The 16,193-nt window shown below is 46.8% G+C and overlaps 1 protein-coding gene across 2 annotated transcripts in view; it reads right to left on the reverse strand.

The window, feature by feature from the left end:
• Window positions 1-577: 577 nt before the first annotated feature.
• The window catches only part of CNNM1 (cyclin and CBS domain divalent metal cation transport mediator 1), a 52,036-nt gene continuing 36,420 nt past the window's right edge, over window positions 578-16,193 (reverse strand). For both annotated transcript variants that reach the window (XM_036336389.1, XM_036336388.1), the window contains 5 exons: window positions 10,424-10,584; window positions 5,672-5,852; window positions 5,373-5,522; window positions 3,622-3,723; window positions 578-2,917 (listed from right to left, as the gene is read on the reverse strand). In XM_036336389.1, coding sequence (XP_036192282.1) covers window positions 2,838-2,917; window positions 3,622-3,723; window positions 5,373-5,522; window positions 5,672-5,852; window positions 10,424-10,584 — 674 coding nt within the window. In that variant the 3' untranslated portion in view covers window positions 578-2,837. The remainder of the gene's footprint in view (window positions 2,918-3,621; window positions 3,724-5,372; window positions 5,523-5,671; window positions 5,853-10,423; window positions 10,585-16,193) is intronic.

Consider the following 16,193-nt stretch of genomic DNA (forward strand, 5'->3'; position numbering starts at 1 on the left):
CTCCCCTGGTTCCCTTACTCGCTTCCTTTAAACCACAGATACCAAGTCCACTGGCACTTCTAATTGATGACTTTACAAATATCTGAAGTAGCAGTTGTTATTCCTAGTTCTTGCTTTTCCATGTGAAGCTCCTCCCTTCCCCCCACCCCAACTCTTTGTGTTCCTCCCAAGAAAGATCTTGAGCTTGGAAGGCACCCACCAGTGCCTCATGCATCACATGGGTTCCACAAATAATTATTGTCTTAGTGCTTCTTTCTTGTTCTCAGTCACACTCTAGCTTCTCATTTGAGTTTTATTTCCATTTCTGGCATTTGTTTCTGCAAAATCTTACCTATCTGTCTTCCCAAAGTACAGCACTGGAGCCTTCCTGTAACCTTGACTGCAGCCTCACACCTGGCCTTCAGAGCCAAGCCTCTTCAGGCAGGTGGGTCCCGTGAGATAATCACAGGTGAGCTCCACCCAACCTGCATCTCAAATGAAAACACTTCAGAACTCCCAGATTCAGGGCAAGGAAACCAGTCACATTCCAGGAAAGCATTTTCATTTTATTGAAAAATTATTTACAATTCATTAAGTCTTCATAAATGCTTTATTTTAAAATTAAAGTCTTTTTTTTTTTTTTTAACTTTTTGTAACCTGAAGAAAATTGGGGAGAGTGGGGTTGGGGAATAGGAATGAGAGTGGTTACAGGCTCCTTAGGGATTCTGCAAAGGGATGGAGGTAACACAACAGCAGTGGCCTGAGCCCTGTGGCCTAAGTGGTAATGCAAGAAGACTGCATAACAGTTCTTCCTTGAAACTCAGTCCCCTGGTTTGGGTCTGAGGCACCCAGCACAGGGCGGGGTGAGGGGGTGACACTTTGCTATTCCTACCAGGCAAGAGTAGGTGTTGGGGGCAGGTGGTAGCCTTGGAACTATCTAGAAGTCATGCACTACTGAGCCTCAGGCAGAGCCAGGCAAAGGATGTGAAGTCAGTAATACATTGCTAATACGCTGCTGGAAAAGGCATCTCCAGCTGGAAAGTCTTTACTTCCACACGCTGTGGCCCTCCTGTCTGCAACACCTGCTCCGGTTCGGAGGGGGAGAGGGGGTGAAGTTATGTGGGGTGTAGGCTGTACAACAGCCTAGGTTGTGCCAAGTATTTCTGAGGATTTCCACTTCTCGGTGGGTGCCAGCTCCCCCCATCAATTTCAAGGACACTTGCGAAGACCACTTACAATTAAAAATCTGTCTCAAACTGCCAGTGCTCACTTCACTCTGCTTTGCAGAAACTTTGGGCTGAAAGCTCCAATTTCCGTTAAAATAGGTTTTAACCCTTTGTGGATCCGGGACCTTTGAGGATCTATGAAAGCTTTAGCCCTCTGGAAAACAGGCATAAGAACACAGATACTAAATTCCTAGTGTTAGGGGTTTCATAGACCCTATGAAGTCCAACAGTGGACCCCCGGGGGTGATGGACCCCCAGGTTAAGAACCCCTGAGTTAAAGGTTCCTATGGATAAGCTGCAAATAACCCAGAGGAACCATCATGTGATTACTGACTGAATGGGTGTGGGGCAATAGGAGTACTGGTTGTGGAGGAAGGGGAGGTACGCCTGGTGCCCCACCCCAGGGAAAAGTTAGGGAATGGTTTGGAGATTCAGCAGGCAGCACTGGATCAGGGCGATAGATCAGAAAGGGACTTGGGGTCCCAAAGACCTTCACTTCCACATTTTCCCTAAGGCTGGCTCTGTGTCCCGATCAGAACTTGCTTATTCAAGTAGATACGTGCAGTCATCCTGCCATCTGATGGTTATGCTTGGAATTGCATCTGCCCCCACATCCAAGTGAAATGGCAGAAATTTAGTATGTTCTTGGAATAAAGTACACATGGCTAACTTGCTGGGGGTGCAGTAAGGGGTAGGGGTGGGGGGAGTGGATGAAAAAGAGGAGTGACTCTTCAATGTTCCTGTGTAATGCACACTGAAGTCCCATGAGAGCTTGCATCCTTCTTGGCTGACGTGGGCACTCTTTGGTTTGTCATGGCTAAACTTGCTTCAACAGCTTAGAATTTTTCCATATATACACACACATATATATGGGAAAATATATATTTGCTTTGATTTGAACTTAAAACCTGAAGCTCCATCTCTGGCTCCCAATTGGGTCTCTCTGTTCCGGTTCCTTCTCTTCCAGAGCAGATTTATTGATGGGTTGGTAACTGCCGATTGGGAGCCAAAGCAGATGTGTCCCTGGGAAAATCAGTGACTTGAGGTTCCATCTGGCATTCTTTCCACTCCAGCTGAGACACAGTTCCCAGGCTGCTGGAGCCCTTATCTAACAGGAAACTGGTCACCAACAGTTTTCTGTATTGTAATGTCATGCCCACATGGCTGAGTCCAGCTGCCCTGAAGTTCTGGAGGAATTTTTGGTGCATCTTCTGAACACACCATCACGCTTGCTGCTCCAGCCTCCGCTGTGCCTGTCGGCACCTTCTGAGCTAAGCTCCGCATGAAATATGGCATCAGGGGATCTCAAAGAACAAAAAGGGCATTAGGGGTCCCAGAGTGGTATTGTCAGCCTGGAGTCATGTCTTCTCCAGTCCCAGGCTGTGCTGTGGACGAGGCCATTTCTAGCATGTTCCACTCGAGGCACCTCCTTCCATCTTGGCCACTGCAGGCTCTGAGTCCAACTGGAGGCGATGAGGGAAAGTCTGCTAAACTGACAGGGGTGAAGAGGTGGTGAGGGAAGCAGAATGCTCTGTCACCTGTGGGAGGCCTTGGGGAGAAGCAGATGACAGGAGGGTGGGTTCTCCCCCAAAGCTCTGGAATGTCACACACCCAGCAAAAGTTGTCTGCCCATCATGTGATGAGAGGTGTTAAATTGGAGTTCTCCTCAGAGGCTCTCTCTCCATCGGGTGACCTCTTCCTTTTTCGACCACCTGAAAAACACAGTTTGTAAGGATCCATCTGTAGGACTCAGAGGACATTCATACTCTCTTGGTGGTCCAAGCTCTCTTCCAAATAGAAGCAGAAATGGAGACAGTTTGGCAGGAAGCAATCTGCATTGTAACCTGCTGCTGCTATCAGCATATTTACATTTTTCAAAAAAGATATTTTTATTGATTTTAGAGATGAAGGAAGAGAGAGATAGAAATATCAGTGATGAGGGAATCATTGATTGGCTGCCTCCTGCAAGCCCCACAATAGGGATCGGGCCCACAACCCAGGCATATGCCCTGACCAAGAGTCGAACCGTGACCTCCTGTCCTGGTTTATAGGTCAACCATTGAGCCACACCAGCCAGGCAGCATATTTACATCTTGAAGGACTAGGACGCACCTTTCCCCTGAGATGACAGCTCTACAAAGCCACAAACCCAGGCTAGTGCCAATGGAATGGAGATTTCCTGGAGGGAACTGAGTAAGGCCCACGTAATGCCTCGGGATCATGCCTTTCTCATCCTCTGATCCCCAATTATCAAGGATGCAATAACAGCCCAGGGCCTATGATGGATTCCCCCGACTGTACCTCACTAGGGTTCCCAAAAGGAGTCACTGGTTCCTCCTCCATGAGGAAGAGCTTAACATGCTTTTTCTACTACACAGCTGGTAGGTGGCTTTCGTCTGGGTGAGGAGATACTCACTCAAGGTTCTCAGCAGCCTCTTGCCCATGGTTTCCTCAAAGTCACTACTGCAGGGACTGGTCTCTGTATCCAGGTTGATATTACAACATTCACTATCTGATGCTGAAAGGAAAGAAGAAAGAACACACGTGTTTCCAATGTGCATACCCAGGGACCGAGGTGGGATGATTCTGGCTGACATTTCTTAGCAGGTGCGAGTGCAGCACCAGTGCTAAGGCAGCAGTGGCTCCAACAAGGGAGGGATGCCCAGGGAGCCTTTAGCAAGGGGCACTTTAGTGCCACAAAAGGAACAAAGAGACAGAGAACAAGAGTGGGAATTAACTACTCAAACCCTGTTTGGCAGGAGAGAGAAGGGAACAAGATGTTCTCCACTCAGCATTTTTTGCCAGACAAAAAGCACATTTGAGGACAGGTGGTGATGTGTCCTTCCTCTATTTGTACAGATCCTGGAAAACCACAGGGCTCAATAACAATTAAGCACATGCCAGGTCTTCTCCCACTGAACCCGGTGAGAATTCAGAAAGCCCTAGGATCTCAGAGCCAGGAAGGAGCCCAGCTCTTAGTGCCAATGCATGAAGAACCTAACCTGGGAGGCAAAATGATGTGCTGGAAATGGCACTGCGCCCTAAGCCAGGAGGCTGAGTCCGCTTCTAATGCAGCATACCGATGGGGCAAGTCATCTCCCTTCTCCAGGTCTCAGGGTCCTCATGTGCCATAGAGGAGGATGGGTTAGATAATCTCCAAAGACTATCCCATCTCCTCCATTCTTATTCTTTTGATACAATTTCTTGGTACATGTTTTAGCTACTAAATTCAGTGTGGGTGGGAGAAAAAGAGCATCAGTCCTAAATTTAGGTCCTGGAACAGTAATTATGTATGTCCCAGATTTTCTGCATTAGCTACAAGTTCAAACATATCTCAGGCAAGCATATCTTAGGCAAGAACAGAAGGACCTTAGGACTGCTGGGACGCTGGGAGCTCGGAGCAACACCACCATCAAGACAGAGGCCTCCAGTGTCTCAGAGGGAGGTGATACGGTCTCAGACTTCAGGACAGCTCCTACAGATTACGTCTGGTCCCTGGGCCTCAAAGGAAGGGAAGAGCCCTGCCAATGAGAGTGATGGCTGACTTCAACGTCCTAATCTGGAAAGTAGCCCTAACAATAACTATGCACTATTTAGAGATCATGCACCAAGCACTGGAAGGTACCCTCTGTATGTGTGATCTCACCAACGCTCAAAGCTACTTTATGAGCTAGTTACTGCGATTTGTATCTATTAACATAAGGAAATGTACCTATTAAGACAAGAAAACCGAATCTTCAGATAAAGTAACTTGCCCCAAATTGCATAGCTCCAAAGTCAGTGGTTCTCAACCTTGGCTGCACATTAGAATCACCTGGGAATCTTTTTTAAAATCCCGATTTCTGGGCCTCATCATTAGTAACAAAGAAACAGAATTTCCAGAGGATGAGGCCCAGAAATCAGGATTTTAAAAAGATTCCCAGGTGATTCTAATGTGCAGCCAAGGTTGAGAACCACTGTCCTAAGTGAAGGAGCCAGGCTCTGAACCTAGGTGGAAGCCTAGTTCCAAACACACTGTCTTCCAGGGTCTGATGCACGGTAGCTGCCCAGTAGATGTTAGGAGGCGTAAGGAGGCGGGACATTTTACACGGGGGCTGGGACCCCAGGCTCCCCTCACCCAGTGCCCTGTGGTGAAGACGCTCCTGGGGCCCAGTTTCCCTCCCGGACCTGCTCTTGTGGGAATGGCTGCAGGAGACACCGAGAGCTGCTGTGTGCTGTGCTCCTGGAAGTCTGTCATATCCTCCTGGGTGAAGCCCATCTCCTCCATCCTCAGGTACACGACCTCGCCGGGGCTTCTCAGCCCATCGGAGCGGCTGCCTGGGGAGAACAGCATGTGTGTCACCTCTCTGCTTTGAAGAAGACCCGGGCTCCATGAGGACAAGATGGCAGCTCGGGACAGCCATGAGGAGGAAGGCAGGGATGTCCTCACCTCAAGGCAGCCCAGCCCATCCGCCTGACTGACTTACATGGAAGGCTGTTCCTGTTGTTTAGGATGACAGCAGGATCATCCTTGGGGGTCTGGGGTGTGTCCCGGGTCGTGGGGGCCTTGGTGGAGTCTCCGTCAGTGAAGGCCTCCATGTCGGGGGACTGGGGTGAGTTGTCCATGTGGCAGGCGGTGAGTGCATTCTGGTACTGCTGCCGTGTGATCTGGGAGGAAGAGGCAGAGAGGGGCAGAAGCTCAGGAGACGCTGGGCAGATCATTCCATAGATGTGGCCCAAGCTCAGACGCAGCCTCACCTGGGTGCTTTGGAGCCCAGGCCTCCGTGACCTGGGATCCATGAACTAGGGGCCAGGCAAGGAGTTGAAGACAATGAGAGGACCCTTTGTTTGTTTGCCACCAGAGTTCTCACTGTCGTTTTTATTTGCTCTGGACTCTTGTTTTATTTTTTATTTTTTAAAATTTAAATTCTTTATTGTTTAAAGTATTAAATATGTCTCCTCCCCCGCCCCATTGAGCTCTCCCCAGCCACTCCCACCCCCCAGCACATGCCCTCACCCCCCTACTGTTTCCATTGGTTATGCTTATATCTTTGTTTTTTTCTAAAAAGATTTTTTAATTGACTTTTAGAGAGAGAGGAAGGGAGAAGGAAAGAGAGAGAAACATCAATGTGAGAGTGAAACATCAATCGGCTTCCCTCTACATGCCCCCATCTGGGGATTAAGCCAAGCAACCTAGGCATGTGCCCTGACCGGGAATTGAACCGGCAACCTTTCACTGCATGGGACAACGCCCAACCAATTGAGTACTGGCTCTGGACTCTTAAAGTGCACCTGGAGGAGCTAAGTCTTTACTTGAGACCCTGGAGAGGATAGAGGGCATCTTTAGTTAGCAGGGTGGTTGCCCACAGAGAGGTTTAAAACACAGGTGTGGAGAGCGTCTACAGCATTTGGACAAGTTCAAGCCTGGGACTAATGAGAGGGCATGATCCTCTCGTGGCAAAAGCCACGTGCAAGTCCCAGCACAATTATAGCCAAAGACTATAGTTGTAAGCTTGAACCTATGGTCCAAACCTGTGGTCCCACGTGGCTAAGTGATATAGGCTGTGGGAGGTGCAGCAAGTAAAGAAAGCTTGAGCAGGTGCATGTAATTGAGTAGATTTGAAATCCACGAGAATGAGAATGTTGTAACCACGCCCTTACTTTGCCTCGTGGAAACTGGTTATAAAATAAAGACCCGGCTTGCAGGCCGTGGCACTGTCGCTAGCTCTCCATCAGAGAGGACAGCGTCCCACCCAGACCCAGCTTTCTTCTGTTGTCTGTCTTTCCTCAATCCTTCACCGCCTCCTCTCAGGCTCACTGAACCTGGCTGTGCAGGCGCGGCACACACAGGCTTATCCTGTTGCCAAGAGTCCTCTTCCTAAGGGTCAGTCAGTGGGGACTTGGCAAGAACGAGACCCCCAGCTTGTGTCAAAGGCTGAAATAAGAAACCTCCATGTGAAGAACATGAACTCTGGCAAAACTGCAGATGAAGCCAATATGTGTGTTTTTTGAAGCCTTCTATAGTTCTATCCTTCAAGAAATTATTGCCAGAAAGAAGCTCCTTTCTCTAGGTGAATTATGATGGGAACTTAAAGATCCACTGTTTCTGCTTTTTTGCTTTTATGACCAGGAAGCTCACAGATAAATTTCTATTTATTTTCAGTATCAAACTCATTCCTGATAGCTTTTTTACCAAATTGGTTTACAGTCTCTTTTCAACTTCTAACTTAAAACATAATTGAAGTATTTACTTATTGAAATCATATAACATATACTACTGGAAGTGCTATAAATATCCTAAAGAGATGGAACTAGAGATTAGGTTTTCAGACATTGGTGAAAGCTCTAGTGCTAATGTTACCCAGGAGGGCGTGCTTTTGCAGGTAGAGGTTGGGATATGAGGACGGAACCTTCTATCTACACTGAGTGGCCAGATTATTATGACCACCTGACATTTGTAGGCAAATTAGCTATAATTTCACGCTGAAGTTGCTAGAGGGCCAGACCATTATAAATAGGGAAGCAGGTTGTTTACCACGACAGTAGAGTGGTTTTTTTTCTGAAGATATGGGTAAACAACACGATTTAACAGCCTTTGAACATGGGATATATATATATATATATATATATATATATATATACACACACACACACACATATACATACATATATATGTATATATATACACACTATATAGTGCATAATGGCTTACAGAGCATGTAGGTATGTGCTATCACCTTTGCTTGTCATAATGACTGTATGGGGTGGGCGCGAGAGGTCTCCTATGGCCTATATTACGAGTAAGGAAGTGAGGTCTAGGAAGGTTGAAGCACTTGCCCAAGGTTTGAGAGTTAGCAGGCCTTCAGCGCCCTGGCCAGAAGTTCACCTTTAACCAGTGTGATGTCTCCTATCATTTTATAACTTTCATCCCTCAAAACACGATCCTGCAATTTAGGGATTCTGCCACCAGATGGTGATGAGGCATCTTGGTTGCAGTCACACGAGTCAGACTATGTCATTAGCCAAATATCCTTAGTTTAATAATGACATTTACAAAACACATTTTTTAAAAAACAAGCATAAGGATTCTTTGATATCTTCATAGCTTATTAACTATTAATCACAGCTTTAATATCTTTCCCAGATAATCTAGGCATACTTTTCTATCTAATATTGTAACATATTGTGAAGTCGGTTTACTCCTGGACTTTATAACCAGTTCTAGAACTTCATTCTATCTGGACATGGAAAGCCCTCACAAACTGCCTGCAGCCAGTCACAGGGGCTTCCACCAATAAAAACACCCATTTTGTACAAACTTCTGTCTAGGTTCCTCAAAAACTCTCTCTTTTTTTTTTTTTTTAAATATATTTTATTGATTTTTTATGGAGAGGAAGGGAGAGGGATACAGAGTCAGAAACATCGATGAGAGAGAAACATCCACCAGCTGCCTCCTGCACACCCCCCACTGGGGACGTGCCCACAACCCAGGTACATGCCCGTGACCGGAATCGAACCCAGGACCCTTCAGTCCACAGGCCGACGCTCTATCCACTGAGCCGAACCAGTTAGGGCTCAAAAACTCTCTTTATGTTAAAAAATAAAAAGGGGGGGGGGAGGGAGAGGTCAGTAAGAGAGCGCCTACATCATGGTCCTAACTAGTCCATTAAATCAGGAGGAGGGGATTTTTAACTTTAGTCTAAAGCAGTGGTTCTCAACCTTCTGGCCCTTTAAATACAGTTCCTCATGTTGTGACCTAACCATAAAATTATTTTCGTTGCTACTTCATAACTGTAATGTTGCTACTGTTATGAGTCGTAATGTAAGTATCTGACATGCAGGATGGTCTTAGGCGACCCCTGTGAAAGGGTTGTTCGACCATCAAAGGGGTCGCGACCCACAGGTTGAGAACCACTGGTCTAAAGCATCATCTTAACTTACATTAAAAAACAAAACAAAAGAGAAACCAACAGCAACATAAAACAAAAGCTGTGTTAAGTTTGAATTTTCAAATTCCTTGTATAGAACCAACCAGTCCAATCAGAGGTTTTCATTTGCTAACCAGGAAGGGGGCTCTCACCAGACACCAGATCCGACCACACCCAGAACTTGGATGCCTAGCCTCCAGAACTGTGAGAAGTGTTTGTTGTTTAAGCCGCCCAGTCTATGGTAATTTGTTAGAGCACCCCGAGTGAACTAAGACAAATGGAAAGACCTGAGAAACAAACCTAACAAAAATTCCCAGTTCAAAGAGAATCCAAAGGCCTTACTCTGGCCTAAAAAGCCAGGTGACATTGCTGCTAATGCTCCAGTCTCATCTCACACCAGCCTCTGCCTTTGCGCTCAGACCCTGGAACCCCCAGCTCCTTCCTGCCTGCTGTTTCTGTCTTGAACATTCTCCCCACCTTCCCTTTCAGGTCTCAGCAAAAATGTCCCTTGCTCGGCCTGCTCTGACAACCATTTCTAAAGCAGCCTCCGTTTATTCCCCACCCTGTGTATTCCCTTCATCGTCGTTATCACTACCTGGAAATTACCTGGGTTTATCTATGTGGTTACCTGTTAATCATCTTTCTTCCCCTAGGACAGTGATGCGAACCTTTTGAGCTCGGTGTGTCAGCATTTTGAAAAACCCTAACTTAACTCTGGTGCCGTGTCACATATAGAAATTTTTTTGATATTTGCAACTATAGTAAAACAAAGACTTATATTTTTGATATTTATTTTATAGATTTAAATGCCATTTAACAAAGAAAAATCAACCAAAAAAATGAGTTCGCGTGTCACCTCTGACATGCGTGTCATAGGTTCGCCATCACTGCCCTAGGAGCATGGAAGGTACAGAAAGGCAGGAGCTTGCTGTCTTGTTCGCTCCCGTAACTCACCAATGCCTGGACAGAGCCAAGCGCAGCGCAGACGTTCAGTAAATATTTGAACCACTTACTCTATTGTGACTTCCCATTTCTTTTCCCACAAGTCATGTGGCCAGTACCACCAACCATGAGTTAGCATGTTAGAATTTCTCTTCTCCCATTTTTTCCTACCTCCACTTCTGAGGAAGGTCTGCAATGAGAGGGCTTCAGGGCTGGAAGCCATAGGGACAAGAGTCATGGGCTCTGGCTTTCTGAGGTTTAACCTCATCGTCACATTATCTTGGATCATAGGGGAATGGGATGCACATCCTGACCCCCCAGCCACCTCTGCCGGCAGGATCGAGGGGACGGTCCACCCGGGGGAGTTACCTTTACAAACTGCACGTCGCTGAGGATGTGGACTGAGTAGTCAGGAGTGTAGAGGTTGTTGCTACTGCACAGCTGGGTGTTGCTGCCCCCAAAGTCACTGCGCTCACGGTTGGGCGACTCGGAGCGGTTCAACCCGCTACAGCGCGAAGGGGAGCGGTTTACTGCAGATGATGAGGGAGAGGGGAGGGAGAAAAGGCAAGGAGGGGTGGGTGTGGAGAAAGGAGAGGGGACCAGAAAGAGGGAGAAGAAGAGAGAGGTGTTGTTTATTGAAGTTCTGCAGGACTTTAAGACAATAGCTACACTGGGTGGTGAAACCAGGCCCTCACCCCTCCCATCAGAGCCCAGAAAAATGCCCAGCTGCCCACGGATGTTTATTCCTTCGAGGAGCAAACACCTAGGACAGGAACTCATGGCTCCACTCTGCTCAGGCTCCTCCTGCTCCCCAAGACCTCACCCAGGGTTGAGTGCCATGGAGGAAAAAGGGGCTCTGAAAGAAAGCTGATGGAAAGTGACCTCACGGGTTGATCTGATCATAAATTTCTAACTGGGCAGTCATGCTCCAGGACTACAAAAAGGTTTAAGCAAGCCCTGTCCATTGCTCTTGTGCACTGAGGTTCACACGCCTTTGAAATGCCAGGGTAACCCTCTTTATCAGACGCTGTGGGGAGGTAACCACCCTCAAGGGAGCACATACTCTTGTAACTTTCCTGTGCCTTGCTTTCTCCCACCTCCAGGTAACTGACCTTACACTCCCTCCTTAATTCCAACTGTATCGGAGGAACAGCAAAGCTGTCACTCTCTGGGGCATTGTGAGATCCTGCTCCCTGGCATGTTGTCAGTTTGGCTCAAATAAACTCTCATAAAAATGCCTACAGGTTTGGATGTTCTCACATTGACAGTGCAGATGAGGCCCCATTGTGGGCGTGGTTAGCTACCCAGCCCATGAGACCTTCTCCAGGGGTGGGCAAACTTTTTGACTCGAGGGCCACAATGGGTTCTTAAACTGGACCGGAGGGCCGGAACAAAAGCATGCATGGAGTGTTTGTGTGAACGAATATAAATTCAAAGTAAACATCATTACATAAAAGGGTACGGTCTTTTTTTTTTTTTTTTTTTTTTTTTAGTTTTATTCATTTCAAACGGGCTGGATCCGGCCCACGGGCCGTAGTTTGCCCACAGCTGTACTAGACTGAGTTGCTTTAGATAAACTCCATTCACAAACCTTATTTTAGAAAGGCCAAGATTCGCCCTCAAAACCATCTGCCACAGCACCGATAACCAATCCTCACCGCACTGATGCACTGCAGTGGGGATGACTCAGGTCTGCCCCAACAATGGCGGGGCCCGGGACAAGTGGAGGCCCACAGACCACAGGGCATATATTTAAATCACACTAATAAACTGTTAAAATAGGTTCTGTCGTTGTCCTCAACAGCCTGGGAGGCCAGGTCCAACTCCTTAGAGTTTTGGGCCAGAAAATAGCGTTGTATGAGGAGGACCAATCCCCAGCACCCTTTTGGAATGGGGGATTTTGGGATTTTGGTATCTGAAATGTGGTCTAGGACAGTGGTTGGCAAACCGCGGCTTTCGAGCCACATGCGGCTCTTTGGACCCTTGATGTGGCTCTTCCACAAAATACCACGTGCGGGCACGCACGTACAGTGCATTGAAATTTCGTGGCCCATGCACAGAAGTCGGTTTTCGGCCTGGGCAAGTCTATTTTAAAGAAGTGGTGTTAGAAGAAGTGGGCGGTGTCGGTCGGTCGGGCGACGGGAGATGTGGCGCAGGCGGGCCGAGGGATATGCAGCGTGGGAAGGGGGAGTGTGTGTGTGGGGAGGGAAGAGGCGGGGGGTGGGGAGAGGCACGCACGATTCATGCATGAGTTGAAGATGGGAGAGTTGGAAGGGGTCGATCTCAGTGAACGTACCTCAATCAAATTGAGGACGTCTTTAGCAAAGGCCAGCTTAGGAGTACCCTAATTAAGTTAATAACAATGTACCTACCTATATAGTTTGTTTAAGAAATTTCAATCGTTGTACTGTTGATATTTGGCTCTGTTAACTAATGAGTTTGCCGACCACTGGTCTAGAAGGAAGAACACAGGTTCTGGGTGGGCACATCCCTTTGGCCCTGCAAATTCCGCACCCCACAGAGAGGGCCAGGACTTAGGAGGGCCAAAGTGGGGCTCTCTAGTGTGGGGCTAGGTCAGGGCACCCTCTAGGGCCCAGCGGTTCTCAACCTGTCGGTCGTGAACAATGAAAATACATCCTGCCTATCAGATATTTACATTACAATTCATAACAGTAGCAACATTACAGTTATGAAGTAGCAACGAAAATAATTTTATGGTTGGGAGTCACCACAACATGAGGAACTGTATTAAAGGGTCATGGCATTAGGAAGGTTGAGAACCACTGCCTAGGCCTAATGGGGGTGGGGAAGGAGTAAGACCTCCTGAATGTTCAGTTTTTTTTCTTTTCTATTTTCAAGAACCACCTCTTCGGAAAGTTCAATTAAGACTCTGTTACTTGGTTTCAAAATGAACTATGTGAATTACCCTCCCCAGGATTAACAGGAGAGAGGATCTGAAGATGACGCTAGCTTTATCTTAACCTGGGCATAAGACCCTTCCACCCCCCAGCTTCCCAACTGATGCTACAATGCATTTCTTCTAAAAAAAGAGGAACAGGAGCCCTCAGCTTCTCGTAACTCAGACTTAGTGCAGGGGTTCAAATGAAGAGTCCGATCATTCAGAGGTTCTGCTCCTTGTTCTTTCAGGGTAGAACTTCAGGAATTTAATTCTGTCTCTTGAGATAATGTTGCCATCAATTAAAATATCCTATTAGCATCTATTTGGAGTGAGTCCTGAAGCATTGATGATCTGGTCAGCTGCCAAGCTATTATTGTTGTCTGGCAAACTGTGTTTCAGAAAGATTAAACCAATAATAGGTTGAGTAATTTCCTCATTGAAACCATAATATTCACTGCCTTGATAGGATTATAGAATTAAGGATTTCACTTGTCTTCCCCATCTCAGTAAATGTCATTCACATATACTGCTATTTAAATAAGAAACCTGGGAGTCAACCTGACTCCTGCCACCATCAGCCCCACATCAAGTCCTCTTATCTCTACCTCCGACATTATAAGCCCATCTGCCTCTCTGACTCTACTCAAGTCGGAGTTATCATCACTCTCATCTGGCCCACAGTCTGGTCTCCCCACTTATAATCTTATTTATAATCAGTTCTCACCTCAGCGGCCAGAAGCACATTTTAAAGACACAAATCAGTTTCCTATTGAATCTGAAAAAAATCCACACTCTTTGCTGGGACCCTTAAGCCCCACCATGACCTGACCTCTGCTCTTCTGTTGGATCTCATCTTGGGATTCCCTTCCCCTCCCCTGCTTGCTCTGCTCGACTGGCCGCCTTGGGGATCCTCAATCATGCAAGCATCTCCCCCCTCAGTCGATACTATTTCCTCTGCTCCCCCTTCTCTCTCTTTTTTTTTATTGCTTAAAGTATTACAAAGGGTATTACATATATGTTCTTCCCCCCCCCCCCCGCCCTTGACAATCCCCTGGCCTCCCCTACCCCCCAGTGTCTTATGTCCATTGGTTATGCTTATATGCATGCATACAAGTCCTTCGGTTGATCTCTTGCCCCCCTCCCTCCTGCCCCCCAACCCTCCCCTGCCTTCCCGCTGCAGTTTGACAATCTGTTTGAGGCAGCTCTGCCTCTGTATCTATTATTGTTCAAAAGTTTATAATGGTCTCTATTATCCATGAATGAGTGAGATCATGTGGTATTTTTCCTTCATTGACTGGCTTATTTCACTTAGCATAATGCTCTCCAGTTCCATCCATGCCGTTGCAAATGGTAAGAGTTCCTTCTTTTTTTACAGCAGCATAGTATTCCATCGTGTTGCTCCCCCTTCTCTTATCCCACCTCCTACCCACCCAGCCTTCAGCTCCCCAGCCCCACATTCCCATACTCACCCCTTCCCCCAACCACTCTCACTTCCCAGTCATTAGGTCTCAGTTGAAACACCACCTTCTCTGAAGACCTGGTCTGGCTGCCCCAAGAAGATTCCTCTATTTTCCTCTATCACTGCCCTCTGTTCATTCCTTCAAGTTTTAATTGTCCACTCAATTTAACTAAATTCCATGAGGACAGTGACCTTGTCTTTTCTGGTCATCATTGTACACCCAGTACCTAGCACAGTGCATGGCCTAGAGTAGGTTCTCAATAAAAATGTGTAGAATGAATGAATCAGCACATATGAGTCCCTTAAGGAACTCTTAAGTTTAAAATCTAAATTTTATTTTTAAAAAGGTTTCAGAGATCTCACATCATCCTGGAATCAGAAAACCTTTCCTCTGCAACTTAAAGTCATTCTGAGAAAGCTAACATCTCCAAGAAGCTAGGAGTGGGCAGCTGAAGAGTGAGATCATGTGCAATGAGAATCAAAGGGCACCGAGAAGCCTCAGGCGCTGGCATGATAGCTTGAGGAAGAGGCAACAGGAAGCATCAGAACTTTCTGTTTGTTTGCCTGTCTGTCTAATAAGCTTGTGACATAGGCTCGTTTGAGTCAGAGCCTCCTCCAGAGTAACCAAGGACTGAGGGACAGTGATGGTGCCACGGAGAACTGAGCGAAGCGCCAAGGTGACTGTAAAGGGCAGTAGAATTGGGCAGAAAAGTATGTATTTCATTTCTGGTCCCAGTTCCTTGAAAACAAACTGATTGAGTTCTGGCTTGGCTAGATCCATTTGTGATGTTCTAAGGTGGTGGCTGGCTAAGTCAGTTGATGGTGCTTCCTTGGGCACATTGTTCTGGCAACGGTAGGGAGTCCTGCAGGAGAGCGGCTTCTTTGGCATGTGAGTGGAATTCAGAAACCGTATCTTGACCTGGTGGGTCCTGTCCTCAATTCAGTTTAGAACAAGGGGAGAGAGTGTGAGCAGGGCCTGTGGCTTCAGTTTCACTCCTTGATAAGCCGCCCTTTGCCTGGTCGGACATGTGCTTCACATACTTTACATCTGCTGTTCCACCTTCTCATCCTTTCTGTCTCAACTCAAGGTACATTCAAGGAAGATGACAGGGAAACACAGCCCTGTCTTATCTACTAAACAACTTCCATCCATAGAAGGCTCTGCCTGAATCACTTCTACTCCCTGTTGGAAACAGAGGCAACAGCTACTACATCCTGATTCTCCCCAAAGCTCTCCTCCTCACTGACACCCAGCTTAGCACTGTCACCCTGTTGCCACTCACAAGGACCTGCATGTCAAATACAAGCAACATCACTGTTGTGCTGGGATGAGAAACATGTTTTTGTTTTGTTTTTTAAGTAAAAACAATGCTATTGAAGGTTTATTCATAAAACCCTGGAGGATTCCAAACACAAAAAGTTCCAACCATCTTACAGAGGTCTGGTCTATAAAAGTAATTTTTAAAAGGAAAAGAAGCCCTCGTTTCATGACAAAGAAAGTCTCAGCTCATCGAGTGTTGTGCAAGATCAATGTTTTCATGTCCCGGAGCCTGACATTCCTCAATAGGTGGGATGCGATGACTCGGCATTTTGGTAATTGTGCCCATACACGCAGAGGTTTCTGAGCAAGGGACATGGACATGCTTTTAATAAAAAGGAGAAGAAATCAGTAACAGACGAGTGTCCCAGCAGCATGGCAAACTAGTTCAAGTTGTATAATTCTCCTTGGCATTTCCTAAGAGCACAGAGGCACAGCTTGGGGAAGCAAAGCGAGGAGGGAA

The sequence above is a fragment of the Myotis myotis genome, unplaced genomic scaffold (assembly GCF_014108235.1).
Source record: "Myotis myotis isolate mMyoMyo1 unplaced genomic scaffold, mMyoMyo1.p scaffold_m19_p_15, whole genome shotgun sequence".
Taxonomy (NCBI): Eukaryota; Metazoa; Chordata; class Mammalia; order Chiroptera; family Vespertilionidae; genus Myotis; species Myotis myotis.